The sequence below is a fragment of the Hyla sarda genome, chromosome 10, assembly GCF_029499605.1.
Source record: "Hyla sarda isolate aHylSar1 chromosome 10, aHylSar1.hap1, whole genome shotgun sequence".
In the NCBI taxonomy this organism is placed as follows: domain Eukaryota; kingdom Metazoa; phylum Chordata; class Amphibia; order Anura; family Hylidae; genus Hyla; species Hyla sarda.
Window position 1 is genome coordinate 106482071 of NC_079198.1, and position 19423 is coordinate 106501493.

The 19423-nt window shown below is 43.6% G+C and overlaps 1 protein-coding gene and 1 long non-coding RNA gene across 5 annotated transcripts in view; one reads left to right on the top strand and one right to left on the bottom strand.

Annotated features, from left to right (window-relative positions):
- The window catches only part of DVL1 (dishevelled segment polarity protein 1), a 257194-nt gene that overhangs the window by 228768 nt on the left and 9003 nt on the right, over nt 1-19423 (top strand). For 2 of the 3 annotated variants that reach the window (XM_056543323.1, XM_056543325.1), the window contains exon 14: nt 5843-6049. In XM_056543323.1, the coding sequence (XP_056399298.1) occupies nt 5843-6049 (207 nt within the window). Of the gene's footprint in view, nt 1-5842; nt 6050-6781; nt 6830-19423 lie in introns of all 3 variants that reach the window. The other variant, XM_056543326.1, reaches the window with a different exon arrangement.
- LOC130293983 (uncharacterized) overlaps nt 1-19423 on the bottom strand; it is a 55661-nt gene that overhangs the window by 23473 nt on the left and 12765 nt on the right. The window lies entirely within an intron of this gene.

Below are 19423 nucleotides of genomic sequence, written 5' to 3' on the forward strand. Positions count from 1 at the left end.
CTTATAGGGAAACTCTGGTGGAAACAAGTGGAAAACAAAAGTTTTCAAATCAACTGGTGCCAGAAAGTTAAACAGATTTGTAAATTTCTTCTCTTTCAAAATCTGAAGCCTTCCAGTACTTATCAGCTGCTGTATACTACAGAAAAAAATTATGAAGTTCTTTCCGGTCTGACAACAGTGCTCTCTGCTGACACCTCTGTCCGTGTCAGGAAGTGTCCAGATTAGAAGCATATCCCCAAAGAAAACCTCTCCTACTCTGGACAGTTCCTGACACGGACAGAGGTGTCAGCAGAGAGCACTGTGGTCAGACTGGAAAGAACTTCACAAATGTCTCTGTAGTATATCTGGAGCATACAGCAGCTGATAACTACTGGAAGGGTTAAATAGAAGTAATTTACAAATCTTTTTACTCCGGTGGAAAACTTTTTTTTTTTTATTTTTTTTTTATCAACTGGTGCCAGACAGTTAAACAGATTTGTAATTTACTTCTATTAAAAAATCTTAATCCTTCCAGTACTTATTAGTTGCTGAATACTACAGAAGAAATTCTTTCCTTTTTGGAACACAGAGCTCTCTGCTGACATCACGAGCACAGTGCTCTCTGCTGACATCTCTGTCCATTTTAGGAGCTGTCCAGAGTAGGAGAACATCCCCATAGAAAACATATGCTGCTCTGGACAGTTCCTAAAATGGACAGAGATGTCAGCAGAGAGCACTGTGGTCATGATTCAGCAGAGACCACTGTGTTCCAAAAAGAAAATAATTTCCTCTGTAGTATTCAGCAGCTAATAAGTACTAGAAGGATTAAGATTTTTTTAATAGAAGTAATTTACAAATCTGTTTAACTTTCTGGCACCAGTTGATTTAAAAAAAAAAAAAGTTTTCCACCAGAGCACCCCTTTAAACTTATTTGTAAATTACTTCTATTTACACATCTTAATCCTTTTGAGTACTTATCAGCTGCTGTATGCTTCACAGGAAGTTGTGTAGTTCTTTCTAGTCTGACCACAGCGCTCTCTGCTGCCACCTCTGTCCATGTCAGGAACTGTCCAGAGCAGAAGCAAATCCTACTCTGAACAGTTCCTTACACGGACTACGATGCCTGCGGAGAGCACTGTGGTAAGACTGGAAAGAACTACACTACCTCCTCTGGAGCATACAGCAGCTGATAACTACTGGAAGGATTAGGATTTTTCAATGGAAGTAATTTACAAATCTGTATAACTTTCTGGCATCAGTTGATTTGACGGAGAACCCCTTTAAAGTACTCCAGCATTTAAAAACTTGTCCTCTATCCACAGGATAGGGAATAAGTGGCTGATGCCAGCCATCAGACCCCCCCAAGAACGCGCCTCGGCTCTTCCCATTGCATGCAGCAGTGTGTCGACACGTGTTTATGGGGACTCTGTACTTGAATATCCTTGTTAGTTTTGGCTCATCCTTCCATACATGGTACTACACGTGCATCTTTGATTTTTGTGTACACAGCAATGGGACACTAGAGAAGGATGACCATTTTACATGACTGTCCATGTGCCTAATCCCCCCCCGTCTCAGTGTGTTGCTGGTTCTTGTCATTTGTCTATGTAAAGAATATTTAAACTGGTAAGAACTTATCATGTCTGATCAAACACCACGGCACCATGTGCTGGACATCTGGGTTCTTCACCTGTGTCATAGTGACCAGAGGGCTGTAGGGTTCTTCTTTAGTTAGGTCTATGTAGTGGGCATCAGATTTACCTGCTAAGCAGCCCTTATGACAGACCAATGAGAACAAGCTGCCATTAAAGGGGTACTCTGGTGAAAAACTTTTTTTTTTTTTAATCAACTGGTGCCAGAAAGTTAAACAGATTTGTAAATTACTTCTATTAAAAAAAATATTAATCCTTCCTGTACTTATTAGCTGCTGAATACTACAGCGGAAATTCTTTTCTTTTTGAAACACAGAGCTCTCTGCTGAAATCATGAGCACAGTGCTCTCTGCTGACATCTCTGTCCATTTTAGGAACTGCCCAGAACAGCATATGTTTGCTATGGGGATTTCCTTTTATGCTGGACAGTTCCTAAAATGGACAGAGATGTCAGCAGAGAGCACTGTGTTTCAAACGGAAAAGAATTTCCACTGTATTATTCAGCAGCTAATAAGTACAGGAAGGATTAAGATTTTTTAATAGAAGTCATTTACAAATCTGTTTAACTTTCTGGCACCAGTTTATTAAAAAAAAAAAAAAAAAAAAAAGTTTTTTCACCGGAGTACCCCTTTAAGCCTTGTAACTATATACATCATTGTTTCCCAACCAGGGTGCCTCCAGCTGTTGCAAAACTACAACTCCCAGCATGCCCAGACAGCCTCCGGCTGTCTGGGCATGCTGGGAGTTGTAGTTTTGCAACAGCTGGAGGCGCCCTGGTTGGGAAACACTGATATACATACAACCTAAGTATGTGTTTGGAAGGTTGAAGGACACAGGTTCTTAACGAAAACCCACTAGAATAAAAGGAGAATATACAAATCTTATGTAGATGATATTCTGGTTTGAATTAAAGGGTTTTTCTGAGAAAATGATAATTATGGCCTGTTCTAAAGAAAAGCTATTAAAGGGGTACTCCAGTGGAAAACTTTTTTTTTATTTTTTTAAATCAACTGGTGCCAGAAAGTTAAACAGATTTGTAAATGACTTCTGTTAAAAAAACTTAATCCTTCCAGTACTTATTAGCTGCTGAATACTACAGAGGAAATTCTTTTCTTTTTGGAACACAGAGCTCTCTGCTGACATCACGAGCACAGTGCTCTCTGCTGACACCTCTGTCCATTTTAAGAACTGTCCAGAGTAGGAGAAAATCCCAGTAAAAAACATATGCTGCTCTGGACAGTTCCTAAAATGGACAGAGATGTCAGCAGAGAGCACTGTGCTCGTGATGTCAGCAGAGAACTCTGTGTTCTAAAAAGAAAATAATTTCCTCTTTAGTATTCAGCAGCTAATAAGTACTAGAAGGATTAAGATTTTTTAATAGAAGTCATTTACAAATCTGTAACTTTCTGGCACCAGTTGATTAAAAAAAAAAAAAAAAAAAAGGTTTCCACCGGAGTGCCCCTTTAATATCAGTTCTGTATGGGTCATTTCCTGCACCCCAGAGATTTGGCTGATGGTGGCTGCCGTGATCACTTTTTGAATTAGGCTAAGGTTGGGTTCACACCACGTTTTTGCAATACAGTTCCCGTATATGTTTTCAATATGAAAACCGTTCGGAATCGTATTAAAAACCGTATGCATTGACTCTCCATTGAAAACCGTATGCCAAAAGATGCATCAGGTTGTGTCCGTTTTGCTTCCTGTACGGTTTTGTCAGTTTTTTTCCTGTACCCAAAACCATAGTCTACCACGGTTTTTGGTCTGGGTGAAAAACCGTATTGAAACGTATACAATTTTTTTTTTTTAACATGGGAGTCAATGGGAACTGTACAGAACCGTATGTGTGTACAGTTCCATACGGTTTTTGACTTTGCACAGTTTTTTTCTTGGAATTTCAATCAAACAAGTGAAACTTTATTCATAATGGAACAAAAAGTTAAAGACATATACGTTTTTTTTCTTCTTAAAAAACGGATGCAACCGGACATCATTTTTCAAACCGCATACTGATATATTTTTATACTGATAAAAATTTGTACACACGTTTCGATACAGTTTCGTCAGGTTTTGAGGAATCCGTTTTTGTTTTTTTTAAAATCAAAAACCCAATAAGTGAACTGTATTGCAAAATGGTGTGAACCCAGCCTAAGCTGTAGTACCCGATACAGCTGCTATGAATGGGCAAGTGTTGAAAGGAACATGGTGCTTGCATCTGCTTCTGTCAACTTATTGGGGGAAGGTGCAGAGAGTAGGGCGTTCCAATGATGGCCTATGCATTAAACAGGTATTCATATTCAAATAATAGTATGATAAATCAGTAGTACAGTATAAGCCATATCATTATGATTAATGGGGGTCCGACTTCTAGGAGAATGAAGGGTCCATTGATCCTACAAGAAATTGCAACATTGCTCCGTTCAAGTGAATTAAAGGGGTACTCCGGTGGAAAACATTTTTTTTCTTTACCCTTCCAGTACTTTTAAGCAGCTGTATGCTACAGAGCAAATTCTTTTCTTTTTGAATTTCTTTTTTGTCTTATCCACAGTGCTCTCTGCTGACACCTGATGCCCGTATCAGGAGCTGTCCAGAGCAGCATAGGTTTGCTATGGGGATTTTCTCCTGCTCTGGACAGTTCCTGATACGGGCATCAGGTGTCAGCAGAAAGCACTGTGGGTAAGACAAAATATAAATTCAAAAAGAAAAGAATTTCCTCTGTAGCATACAGCTGCTAAAAAGTACTGGAAGGGTAAAGATTTTTTTTAATAGAAGTAATTTACAAATCTGTTTTAACTTTCTGGCACCAGTTCATTTAAAAAAAGAATGTGTTCCACCGGAGTACCCCTTTAAGCTTTGTTGCAGTTCCATGTGCAGTGGTTGGATGCAACCACCATGTTATGGGGAGAAACTATGAAGTGCTGCAGCCTTCTCCATTGTGAGGTAGGAATTCCAGGAATCTGACACCAACAGATCAGCAAGTGATGGCATATACTAGCAGTACGGCGAGAAAGACAGTACATATAATGCACTCACCCGGTTTCATGCCAAAGAAGAGGTAACTTTATTCCAGAAGTAGCATGGAATACAGGAGTTCGGGTCGGGAAGAGGAAGGAGGTTGAGCTCGGCCGAGCTCGTGGAACGACGGTCCCGTTTCGCGGGTTCGCCACTTGGTCACGCCCCTTGGAATACAGGAGTTCGGGTCAGGAAGAGAAAGGAGGTTGAGCTCGGCCGAGCTCGTGGAACGACGGTCCCGTTTCGCGGGTTCTCCGCTTGGTCACACCCCTTGGAATACAGGAGTTCGGGTCGGGAAGACAAAGGAGGTTGAGCTCGGCCGAGCTTGTGGAACGACGGTCCCATTTCGCAGGTTCTACGCGGAGAACCCGCAAAACGGGACCGTCGTTACACGAGCTCGGCCAAGCTCAACCTCCTTCCTCTTCCCGACCCAAACTCCTGTATTCCATGCTACTTCTGGAATAAAGTTACCTCTTCTTTGGCATGAAACCGGGTGAGTCCGTTATATGTACTGTCTTCCTCGCCGTGTTGAGTTACACTATATGTTCCATGTCAGCGCACCCCTGACATCATTGCCGCATCACCCGTCCACTCGCACACAGCCCAGCTTCAGTAACTCACGGGATCGCCAGTACACACTACAGTGCCGGCCCTCTATCTATTGCTACCTGTATACTAGCCGTATGCCATCACTTCTAACAGTGGAAACCCAGAGCCCCAATGCTACAAGGCAACAGATAAAGAATATTATACATATTGCAAATTTGAAAGTATTATTATTATTACTTTTAAATAAGGTTAAGAACCCATGATCTGTGTACAGCAGCATTGTGTCTGGTCTGCCATGCAGTCCTTTGTGATGTTCGCACTATCCCTTAAACATATACTAGTGAGCCAGACACCTGACCTATCACCATACTTGTAGACATGGTTGGCCACAATATCTCCAATATCATGGCTGCCACAAAGACCATTTACATAGTGGACCTTTCCGTGTTGCTCTCAGACTCGATCAGAATGGTATCTATCAATTCACCGAAAAATATATATAATTGTGATATGGTACAACAATTTAGCTTTCACTGTCAGCTGTGAATTGATATTTGTTTCGGCCCTTGTGTCTCAATGAGAGCACGCAGCTATAATGTAACATCATGTATTCTTCCAGAAATAACTTGTAGTCATTTGTATTTGCTTATCAGATGTGGCAGCACTGAATCTAAATGATGGGTCCAGTGGGGCATCTGATCAGGACACTCTGGCTCCCCTCCCGCAGTCCGCTGCTCCCTGGCCTATAGGTCAGGGATATCCCTACCAGTATCCTCTAGCACCACCTTGCTTCCCCTCAACATACCAAGAGCCAGGATTCAGCTATGGCAGTGGCAGTGCAGGAAGCCAGCACAGTGAAGGTAAGTCCTAGAGGCCTCTCCGGTGCCCCTTTCCTTTTTGTTGCCTGTGCTTCCTGCTTTTTTTGTGTCTCTGTTGTGCATGCCTTTCCCATTTCATAAGCATACATGGTGCAAACATTTGTTCACATTATCCATAGTGCGAATCCACTTTCATCCACGATTATGGAACTAATAGCTCAGTACTGCCTCCTATAGACGGATGAAGCCACACATTGCTCACGCTGAGAATGAGCACCATGGGCAGTCTGTGGTGCATCCATACCTGCTTATGCAGATGCACTGGGCATGAAAGCGGCATGCTTAGCCAGTCTAAGAAAGTCATCACGATCAGATTGGAATAGCCTTCCACTATTTCAATAGGGATGCATTGAGTTTAGTAAAGGTTTGCATGAGTAAGGCAGCTTAGACCTTAGAAGGTGTATGGGTTGCTAGTAAAAAGGAGTTGCACAGTGTTAGAAAAACATGGCTGCTTTTTCCAGAAATGGGTTGTGTCTTGTATTGCAGCTCAATTCCATTGGCATAAATGGAGCTTGATTGGAATACAACACCGTGGACAGGTGGGGCATTGTGGTTGTGGAAAAAAAAGTACCCATGTATTTATAACCCTGTACAAGTGTTATGCAGGTGTGTGTTCTTGGACAGTACGATAAAATAATAACCTGCTCCTTTATCCCCCTACTGTATCCTTTGCTACTAGTAACTGTGTTATTCCCTTGTTTTGTGCTGAGCAAGCATTAGACTGAAGGATGCATGGAAGGAATGGAGGAATCTAGGTCATCGGTAAGATTACTACTCTGACCTTAATACCAGAGTCCAAGCATGTCCATTGAGATATCCTGTGGCCTTTCCTTCACCCCCCCCCCCCCCCCAGACCATTCCCACCCTCCCCAAGCAACCTCAGCTGTAAACCATCCTTTCCTAGATAGCCAGTATCAAAGAAAGACACTTGAGATAAGATGTGCATGTGTCTCGAAGGAACAAAGAGGACTGTCCAAAAACATGATCAGTTCTCTGTTTTCCAAGCCAATGGGGCTACCAATGGTTCTGCCAACACCAAGTTAAATGAGACTATTCATCGGACTATTGGCAGATTCAACCAACATTAGACTAATATTAGTGAGCAGCTTTAAAGGGGTACTCCGGCCCCAAGACATCTTATCCCATATCCAAAGGATAGGGGATAAGATGTCTGATTGCGGGGGTCCCGCTGCTGGGGACCCCACCACTTAAGCATGCAGCACCCACCTGTAAGTACTGCAGGAAGCACTGGAGGCTCTCAGTGTTATGCCTCCCGACCACGGGGATGGAGTATTGTGACGTCACGACCCCGCCCCGTGTGATGTCACGCCCCGCCCCCTCAATGCAAGTCTATGGGAGGGGGCGTCACACCCCCTCCCATAGACTTGCATTGAGGGGTCGGGGCGGGATGTCACACAGGGGCGGAGTCGTGACGTCACAATACTCCGTCCCCGTGGTCGGGAGGCATAACACTGAGAGCCTCCAGTGCTTCCTGCAGTACTTACAGGTGGGTGCTGCATGCTTAAGTGGTGGGGTCCCCAGCAGTGGGACCCCCGCAATCAGACATCTTATCCCCTATCCTTTGGATAGGGGATAAGATGTTTTGGGGCTGGAGTACCCCTCTAAGTCTTAGCCAATTCCTATCTTGAAAATGTCACTATTAGGGTCAATTCACACGTACAGTATTCTGCGCAGATTTGATGTGCAGATTTGATGCGCAGGATTTTCTATTGCAGATTTCAATGTAAACTGAATGACTGAACACAGCTTGAAATCCTGCGCATCAAATCTGCGCAGAATACTGTGAATAGATCCTTAAAGGGATGTTCCAATTATACAAAGTTATGGCATATTGCTAGGATATGCCATTACTTTATAATCTGTGGTGGTCCAACCTTTGGGACCTTCACCGATCCCGTCCCCTCAGTCCTAATTTAACACTGTGCTCTCAGCCACCCATCAGGAAAGTAACACAAAAGCCAAAACCGGCACTCACCTTCTTCTTGGTGGCCAGGAGGAATGGCCTGAAGTAAATCAATATAGCAGCAACACGGATTTCAGCAAACTAGATCCAAGTAAAAACATCTTCTTTAATATAAAGTATTAATACATAGCCCACACGACATGTGCATGGCTGCCCTGACGAGTTTCTGTCTACAGACCTTAATCATAGACATAGGTCCAAGTAAAAACATCTTCTTTAATATAAAGTATTAATACATAGCCCACACGACATGTGCACGGCTGCCCTGACGAGTTTCTATCTACAGACCTTAATCATAGACATAGATCCAAGTAAAAACATCTTCTTTACATAAAGTATTAATATATAGCCCACACGACATGTGCACGGCTGCCCTGACGAGTTTCTGTCTACAGACCTTAATCATAGACATAGATCCAAGTAAAAAAATCTTCTTTAATATAAAGTATTAATACATAGCCCACACGACATGTGCACGGCTGCCCTGACGAGTTTCTGTCTACAGACCTTAATCATAGACATAGGTCCAAGTAAAAACCTCTTCTTTAATATAAAGTATTAATATATAGCCCACACGACATGTGCACGGCTGCCCTGACGAGTTTCTGTCTACAGACCTTAATCATAGACATAGATCCAAGTAAAAAAATCTTCTTTAATATAAAGTATTAATACATAGCCCACACGACATGTGCACGGCTGCCCTGACGAGTTTCTGTCTACAGACCTTAATCATAGACATAGGTCCAAGTAAAAACCTCTTCTTTAATATAAAGTGTTAATACATAGCCCACACGACATGTGCACGGCTGCCCTGACGAGTTTCTGTCTACAGACCTTAATCATAGACATAGATCCAAGTAAAAACATGTTCTTTAATATAAAGTATTAATACATAGCCCACACGACATGTGCACGGTTGCCCTGACGAGTTTCTGTCTACAGACCTTAATCATAGACATATATGATAAGATAAAGGTCTTGGGACTGAAACGCGTCAGCCCTGACACGCATTTGTACATTTCGTGTTGACTATGTTTTATATTAAAAATATGTTTTTATCTGGATCCAGTTTGCTGAAATCCGTGATGCTGCTTCATTTTTAGTCAAGTAACTGTAGCGCGGCTCCATACAAGTGAATGAACGGGATCAGCTGGAGCTCCCTGCACAATCATATGAGAGAGGGCCCCCCACTACATAGGGGGTTCCTCCATGCTAACACCATCCAATTGGCAATGACAGTGTAGGTCTGAGAAAAGAATTATACATTGTTATTTTAGCCGGAGCACATGAATTTACTAAAATAGACGTGTCAGGAAAGCCAACATAAAAATAGGCGGGCTCAGCACCATAAACATGAGGAGGGTGCTACTATGCGTACCAACCAACAAGTACTACACCAAAGACAAAAGAGATACGCAATAAAGTGCACACCCACCGTTCCTGTATTTCAAAATATTAATCTTTATTGCACATAAATTTATCCAAAACACAGACAGTACAGTTAAAATCAATTAAAAGGCCCAAATGGCCACCGCGAGCGGTGGCCATTTGGGCCTTTTAATTGATTTTAACTGTACTGTCTGTGTTTTGGATAAATTTATGTGCAATAAAGATGCATTTTTTGAAATACAGGAACGGTGGGTGTGCACTATATTGCGTATCTCTTTTGTCTTTGGTGTAGGAAAGCCAACAGGACCTTATTATATGGAATATGGGTAAGAGGCATCATGTTGAAGATCCAAGGCCCCAGAGTTTCGATGGAACCCCTTTTGTTTATTCCAGATACAGAGAAAAACCACACCAATGCTTTGGCCAGTCTTGGATAAAGAAAGTGGTTGCATTTGGTCTCTGGTGCCTTGGATCCCCTATTGCAGTGTTTCCCATCCACTGTGCCTCCAGTTGTCGAAAAAACTACAACTACCAGCATGCACAAACAGCCTCATGCCTAGAGTTGTAGTTTTGAAACAGCAGGATGTACCCTGTTTGACAAACACTGCTCTATGCTCGGGGCATAGAGACACACAAGTGGTGCAGGAGAAGCCATCTTCTTTATCCTATAAGAGGCGTTTCAGCCTCATATTGAATCAAGGATATACTGTGTTATAGATATACAATTAAAGGGGTATTCCAGGAAAAAACTTTTTTTTATATATATATATATATATATATATCAACTGGCTCCAGAAAGTTAAACAGATTTGTAAATTACTTCTATTAAAAAATCTTAAACCTTTCAGTACTTATGAGCTTCTGAAGTTAAGGTTGTTCTTTTCTGTCTAAGTGTTCCCTGATGACACCTGTCTCGGGAACCGCCCAGTTTAGAAGCAAATCCCCGTAGCAAACCTCTTCTAAACTGGGCGGTTCCCGAGACACATGTCATCAGAGAGCACTTAGACAGAAAAGAACAACCTTAACTTCAGAAGCTCATAAGTACTGAAAGGTTTAAGATTTTTTAATAGAAGTAATTTACAAATCTGTTTAACTTTCTGGAGCCAGTTGATATACATTAAAAAAAAGTTTTTTTCCTGGATAACCCCTTTAAGACCATCTCCTGCAGCGAGGTGGGGAGTGAAGCACTTAGCCAAGCACTTCTCTCCGCTATATCTCAGCTCTTTTGACATGTCTCTAGGATATTCCAAAAGTTGTTTTTATTAAGTGACAGTGCCCATTTAAAGCTGGGTTATTTTGCCATAACAGTCATTAGAGGAAAAGTTGTGAAGTGGGTTAAAACAATCTGTACTTTTTTTTTTTTTATGTGATAAAAGAAATAGACCCAGGTGGAAAATATGCAACCTGATATAAAAATGAGTATTTAGCCACCTGTATAAATGCTATAGAAATGACTTGTCCTGTTCCTCTGCTTTCTTTCTTTTTTTTTTTCTCTCCATAATCTGTGTATCAAAGGTTTGTGTGAATGGGACCTATGGACAACAAGCCTGCATGATGCGCGCACATATTTTGAAACCAGTCCTCTTAACACAGGTTCCCCCTTGTGGCCATGCTTGGCATTGCAAGGGGAAATGCACTATTCAGATGTATAGCAGGAAAAGATCCACCCATTATGTCATTTTGACTTCAAGGAGAACCTGATGCAAATATATAATGCATGACCTGCTTCGCCTTGACATTTTTGCATGTATCTTACTTAAAGCATAATAGTATACATATATTTGTGATGGCACCATGGGTGGTGTAGGAAAATACTTTATCACTTCTTGACGCCAGGGCACCGTTAACCTATATCCGAGGTTGGAGACAGCTTCTCCTGGGCCAGACACGGGGAGTAAAGCAACACACCAACGTCACGTTACTGATAGCGTAACCCCTTGGGAGCCCTGTTGCCTTGCTGGGACTTGTGGTGCTTTCACCCAATAAATTGATACTGACTTGTGAGAATAGATGATTGATCCTGGTAGATAGGGTACTGTCAAGGTCTTGTAGCTTCCTCCACCAGGGCATGAACTTCCACCATGCGGGCGATCCTTGCAGGATGACCGGATAAAGTAGATTTGTTGTGGTCCAGCTTCTCCACACACCTCACACCTTCCACACTGAAGCTCAGCTCTCCACAGTGACGAGCACTGAACTGGGGCAACTCCTCCCCCCACTACACTACATGGGCTACACTTTAGGGGTTCCCATTGGCAGGCAGAGTCACATGGGGTTTACATTGCTCTCTGCTTAAAGGCACAGTAACACATGAATAATATACATAAGAGTAAAAACAAAATAATTAATAAAAATATATTAATTTGTAGTAAAGTGCAAAACATTATTATTATAACAGAAAGTCTTTCAGTGGGTCCAACACCTGTGCTGCAGGTCTGCCCAAAGCAGTCCGAAGCCACAGGACAGTCTCTGCTGCTGGGACACCACATATTTATTATTATCTACATTGCTTATACCAACATAATCCACATCACTATGCAGAGATTGTTATCATCATACATGAGTCCCTATTCTCATTGGGCTTCACCATCTAATTCCTATTTCATATATGCATCAGTTTGTTAATGGAGTGGGGGAGGGGGGGGGGGGGACAGAGAATCTAGAGGAACCCACCAATAATCATGGGGAAACATACAAGTTATATACAGGTTATATTTGCATGGTGCAGTCATATTGTCTTATTGCTGTTTTTGTCTTAGTGTTCTGTAAATTCACAAAAATTGTGGCAAAAACCATGATTTGTCTGCACTGTGTGAATTGACCCTTGCAATTTGAAGCAAACCTCTGATGATGGTTCGGTGACAGGATATCTGTATAAATTTCACAGCAACTGCGTAGCCCGAGACTTGCCTCCAGACTAACGTGATCCAGCGATGGATTTGCCTGAAGTCCCATAAACTTGCATGGGACTTCTGGCTAATATGCAGTTGCGGACACATTTAAACAGATATCCTGCCGCCGCGAGCGTCATCAGAGGTACGCTTTAAAGGGAAACTGTCAGCTTGCTCCCCCCACACTAACCAGCAGTACTGGCTGTCCGGGGGACGCTGATCAGTTTGATGCTTACTGTGCCCGGATCCGCTGCGCCGTTCTGCCGAAATCTTTGTTTTTCCTTATATGCTAATGAAGTGCTAACTGGCACAGTGACTGTAACTGGCACTCTGACGTCACCGCAGCCGACCGCAGCACCACCCAGCTCATCAATATTCTTTCCCTTGATTCTTCCCCTTGATGAGTTGAGCAGCGTGAGGCCGGCGGTGGTGGTGACAGAATGCCAGTTAACGCTGCCTGTGCTAGTTAGCGCTTCATTAGCATATAGGGAAAAACGAAGATATCGGCAGAATGGCCAGGCGGATCCGGGCCCCGTAGGTATCAAACTGATCAGTGTCCCCGCCAGTACCGCTGGTTAGTGCAGGAGCAGCAAGCTGACAGTTTTCCTTTAATGGTTTGCCTAGGGGGCTCCTGCTGGCTAAAGCTGGACACATGTAAAACTTGTCAGTTGATTCCTCATATCCACAAATAATGTAGGTGTAAGGTAGGGGTACTACGTGGATCCACAAAGATTTAGATAATTACATCCAGCATATACTAAAGAACTTATAGGAGAACTAGTGCTCAGGATGTGCCTAAAATATAACTTTTACTAGATATGGTTAAAAATAGAATAAATATTACGTGCCCAAGTGTGATTAATAAATCAAAAACGTCAGACTGCGGTCCAATGTAATTAATAACAAAGCACTCACTGGGTTTTGCAGGGACCAGCCAGCCCAGTGGTGCCACACCACAAGGGTATGACCACACCACTATGCAGGTGAGGATCAAATACCACCACGTGTGTCAAAAAGAATACCTCCAACGTGTTTCTACCACTGGATATTAAAGTAGCATCATCAGGGGGCTATATAATAAACAAATAGCACAGGTCCAATAGGATACAAACATTTTAACAGAGTGGAAGGTGGTGACCAACAGGACCTGTAATGAAAAGTCTATCCGTATACACCCTGAAAAGGGAAATAAATGCAGAGTAGACTCATAGACATTATTCAGTGTTCCTGTGGAAAATAATTGTTTTCCCTAATAGTCATGCCACCAATATCCAACTGCCCATAGATAGGAAGTCGTCTGGTTACACCAAGAAGAAAGATACAGAAGAACAAAAGATCCATTCAGTACTTGGGCCTATGGGAAAAAGCTATAGTGACAGGTCTATACTACTCACGGTTAGCAGATTCGCTAGGAAGCCAAGAGGAGACACCTATGATAGTGTAGGGAGCCGGAGATGTCTGGCTCTCTCGCTGAGTGTAGCCAGGATCCAGCATCTGACCTAACTTCCGCTCAGACGAGCGGGGTCTAAAGCACAAGGCCACACACCCCTGAACGACGCAACAGGGAGGGCGTGAGCAGAGACATGCGCACATTGTTCCACACTCTCTGACATGGAGCAGCATATTTATCAATGGTTCATACTACAGATAGTGGCAGCGGGCACTTGGTTAGCTAATAGAGGAAACAGAGAATAAATGCGCTATTCCAGAGCATAGTTGAGAAATAGCAGATATGATTTAGCACCAATGGTATTAATAGTTATGAAAAAGTAATAGGGTTGGCACAGCAGACCAAGGAATATAAGAGGACAATACTGGTACAGACAAAAGGATATTAGTCTACATGAAATAATGCAGGGAGAAATCCCAGGTACATAGAGCAAGGCTAGTGAGGACACAGAGGCTTCACCAATAATTGGGCCATGTCCTGTTAATTGGGTGATAGGATATAGGCATACCCCAAGGGTACCTGACACTGACCCTAGGTGGGCCCTAAAACCTAGGCAGGGTGGCTGCCCTAAAAAGGGCAGTCCCGCACTGGAACCTCCTATTAAGGGACTAGTAAACCCTAGGTAAGAGGTGACCCCTAGTTCCTTGAGGCTGAGTACAGACGTCCCTATCTGCCTAGTCCGGTCACCTTGGTGTCATGCCAATGTATGCCCAAGGGGCGAACACCTCACAGAAAACACCCAAAATGTAGCTGCTCATTTAGGCCCCTTGGGGCTACTGTATCAGGTTTGAAGATCCAGCGGCACAGCTTTTGTAAAAGTAATTTATTCAAATCTCCCCCTCTTTCTGAAATGATGGCTTTGTCAATACCCACAAATTGTACACTTGAGAGGTCCCCTCCGTGTATTGAGTTGATATGTAATTCTAACGGAGTGTCCCTAGTGTTTCTGGTGTCCCCGATGTGTTCCAATACTCTTTTCTTGAGCTCTCTAATTGTTTTTCCCACATACAAACGGGGACACGTACAGTAGGTCACATAAATAACCGCCCTCGTAGAGCAGTTGATGAAATGTTTGATTGGGATAAAGTTTGTTTGTAAGGGGACTTTATTGGTCTTTGTCACATACTGGCACACACAACAGTGTCCACATTTTCGGCAACCTTTCATGGGTCCCATATGGCCAAGCCACATCTGGGTCGTGGAATCATTGGTGCATAGGTGGCTTTGAACCAGTATGTCACCAAGACTGCGTCCTCGTCTGTAGGTAATTTGTGTAGTGGTGCTAATAATGTTTTGCAAGTCTGGATCAATTCTTAATATCTCCCAGTGTTGGGAAATGATGTTCCGTATGGAAGCAAAAAGTTTGTCATAGGTCCCTATGATTCTTGCAGGTTCTGGATTATCAGAATTTACAACAGGGTTTCTAGGAACCAGTAAGTCATTGCTTGATCTGCCGGAGGCCTCCCTAAATGATTGATTAACAATGTAATGGGGATAACTGTTTCTTGGAATCTTGCGTCATTATTCGCACTTCCCGTCTGAAATCCTCCAGGCGGGAGCAACTCCTCCTGAGTTGGACCTGACCAAAGGTTTGTTTTTCACGATGTGTAAGATTCTCCCTGAGGACTAGTGTTGCTCGCGAATATTCGAAATTCGAATATTATTCGCGAATATCGCATATTTGCGAATTCGCGAATTTCGCGAATATAGCGCTATATATTCGTAATTACGAATATTCTTTTTTTTTTTTTTTTTTTTCTTCACAGTACACATCACAGTGATCATCCCTCTCTGCTTCCAGCTTGTGTGGTGTAAAGAAGGCTCTAATACTACTGTGTGAGACTGGTGTGCGAAAATTCGCATATGCGAATGTTCGCATATGCGAATGTTCGCATATGCTAATTTTGTATATGCTGATATTCGCATATGTTAATTTTCGCATACGCGAATATTCGCATATGCGAAAATAAAACGAGAATATAACGACTATGCGAATATTCGCGAATATATGATGAATATTCGTCCATATATTCGCGAATATTCGCGAATTCGAATATGGCCTATGCCGCTCAACACTACTGAGGACTTCACCAGTGGAGGTAATGGACTTAAGATCTTTAAGGACCAATTCTAGGAAGACATCTATACACAACGTATGACCGACAGGAGGAAATAGCTTACTTTTGGGGTTTTAAATTTGTGAACGAGAGGACATTTCTGATCCAGAGTACGTTCATTATCATCCAAAATATCAACTAAATGTCTTGTTGTCCTTAGGTCCTCTTCCGTCAAGCAATGCTCCAAGCACTCATGCTTTTCTTTCAGTTTAAAAAATTTGTGCCATTTTAGCCTACATGCGAAGAGATGCAGGGACAAAGGATAAACCTTTCAAGAGAATCTCTGTTTGCACATCTGATGTGTGTGTGTGACTGCAAAGGTTTATAACCTATGTTTGAGCTGATTGGGTTAGTGCCGATACTGGGGTTTGCGGGGTGGGGGGGACCTGTATGGTATGGGTCTCTCTGGCTCCCATCTAAAAAAGGAGAGGAAGTGGAGGAAAAGGCTGTACCACATGCTGCAGTCTGGTTATTGTTGGCCCCACAAGAGCCCCCCCTACCTCCACCTCGTCTGTTTTTGCCAGTCCCCCTTCCCCCTTTCCGTCCTGATGAGCCCCTTCTGACTGAGCCGTATCAGAGGATGATACATCGGTCTCTGTATTTCTTGATATGGGGCCCTTCTCCAGGACACTATATACCCTGTTCTCTCTAAAGTCAGCTACATTTCTAATAAACTGTGTATGTTTTCTCTGTTTAAGCTGATATTAACATTTCTCAACTTTGTTTTGTAATTGTTTTTCCTTATTAGTAAATTCTGGTTCTGTCTTTATCCGGAGAACCACTTCCTTTTGTTCCTGCAGTTTAATTGATACGCTGTCAAGATTATTTTTCTCTTCCTCTAACAAGATGTTCATAAACTTGAGAGAACAGGTAGTTGCCTCAGCCTCCCACTTACCCTACTTAAGACAGAGGGGGTTCTTAATCTGGCAGATGGAAGTATGGGGACCCACATTTATTATGTAACCCGCGCGTTTTTATGTAACTTTCAAAGCCTTGGATTTATTTCCCTTTTCAGGATGTATAGGGATAGACTTTTCAATACAGGTCCTGTTGATCACCACCTTTCACTCTGTTAAAATGTTTGTATTCTATTGATCCTGTGCTATTTGTTTAGTATATACCCCCCTGATGATGCCACTTTAATATCCAGTGGTAGAAACACGTTGGAGGTATTCTTTTTGACACACGTGGTGGTATTTGATCCTCACCTGCATAGTGTTGTGGTCATACCCTTGTAGTGTGGCACCACTAAGCTGGCTGGGCCCTGCAAAACCCAGTGAGTGCTGTGTTATTAATTACATTGGACCGCAGTCTGACTTTTGATTCATTAGTCACACTTGGGCACGTTATATTTATTCTACTTTTAACCATATCTAGTAAAAGTTATATTTTAGTGACTTCCTGAGCACTAGTTCTCCTATAAGTTCTTCAGTTGATTCCCCCTAACAAGTAGATTTAGGGTGTTATGAACCGGATTGTCTTTGTCCGGGGTCTAGGAGCGGCTAGCTGCCGGTGGTAAGTCCATTCAGGAGCGGTGGTAAGTCTTGGAGATGCAGAATAGGGAGTTTTGGCAAAATACAGCATTCACCTAGTAGAAGCATTGGGAGCTCCAAGCATTTTGTTCCGAATGCTTGGAGTGGGTGGTGGGGGTCGTGCAGTCACAGCCATGCCCCTCGTGCTGTCAGGTCATGGCCCCTCCATGCAAGTCTATGGGAGGGGGCATGGCCCTCTCCCATAGACTTGCATTGAGGGGGTGTGGCCTTGACATCACGACCCCCTGCTTCCCTCTCCAAGCATTCGGAACAAAATGCTTGGAGCTCCGAATGCTGGGGCAGCAGAGTACCCCTTTAACCACTTAAGGACCAATGACGTCCTGGGATGTCATGGCACCCTGGGCCTTAAGGACCAATGACGTCCCAGGACGTCATGGCGTTTTCCGGTCCCTGCCGCGCACCGGGCAGAGATCGGAACGGCATGCCTGCTGAAATCGTTCAGCAGGCATGCCGTGCAAATGCCTAGGGGGGTCCCGGGACCCCCGCATGTCGGCAATCGCAGAAAATCGCATGTCAATTCAGACATGCGATTTTCTCCTATTCCGGGCTGATCAGGTCTCTGGTGACCCGATCACCCAGAAAATAGGGATGCTCGGACCTGTGAGTGACAGGCCCCAGCATCCTGCAGGGTAGGAGTGAGGTCGCAATGCTGCGATCTCCTCCCATCCCCTGCCATTGGTTAGAACTGATTCTGACCAATGGCAGAGCAGGACGGTGGTTTGCCATGGAAACCCCCCATTCTGCCCACCCCTGGATGTCAGGCAGAACGGGGGGAGAACATGGAGGCCGGTACCTGGAGGAGAAGACTCGTGGGGCCCGGCAATCATCGCAGATATTCACCGGAGATCCCGGCTCAGGTAGGGAATCGACGTTGGGGGGGAGAAATGAAACTGAAAGTAAAGTGATTTTTACTGTGGCAACCACTAGGAAGGCCGAACTGCAACTGCCAGCATGCCCAGACAGCCAAAGGCTGTCTGGGCATGCTGGGAGTTGTAGTTTTGCAACATCTGGAGGGTCAAAGTTTGGGGACCACTGTTACAGTGATGCCCAAACTGTAGCCCTCCAAATGTTGCCAAACTACAACTCTCAGCATGCCTAGACTGCCCAGGCATGCTGGGAGTTGTACTTCTGTAACATCTGTCCCTTCAGATTTAGCAATTTTCATGACATTTTTGAAAATTGCTGCTCTACTTTGAAGCCCTCTAATTTTTTCAAAAATTAAAAATATGTCCATTTTATGATGCCAACGTAAAGTGGACATATTGTATTTGTGAATAAAAATAAAATTTATTGGGAATATCCACTTTCCTTACAAGCAGAGAGCTTCAAATTTAGAAAAATGCAACATTTTCAAAATTTTCATGAAATTTTGGAATTTTTCACAAAAAAAGGATGCAAGTAACGCCGAAAATTTACCACCAAAATAAAGTAGAATATGTCACGAAAAAACAATCTCAGAATCAGAATATTCGGTAAAAGCATCTTAGAGTTATTAATGCTTAAAAAGACGGTGGTCAGATGTGCAAAAAATGCTCTGGTCCTAAGGTGTAAAATGGCCTGGTCCTTAAGGGGTTAAGTGATCAATGCTCCTACTAGGTGAGCGCAGTATTTTGCCAAAACTCCCTATTCTGCATCTCCAAGACTTCCCACCTGTTACGCCTAGCGCTCCGGGTCCCCGCTCCTCCCCGGAGCGCTCACGGCGCCTTTCTCCCTGCAGCTCCCCGGTCAGCGCTGACCGGGAGCGCTGCCCTGTCATGGCCGTTGGGGATGCGATTCGCACAGCGGGACGCGCCCGCTCGCGAATCGCATCCCAGGTCACTTACCCGTTCCCGTCTCCTGCGGTCATGTGCTGGCGCGCGCGGCTCCGCTCTCTAGGGCGCGCGCGCGCCAGCTCCCTGAGACTTAAAGGGCCAGTGCACCAATGATTGGTGCCTGGCCCAATTAGCTTAATTGGTTCCCATCTGTTTCC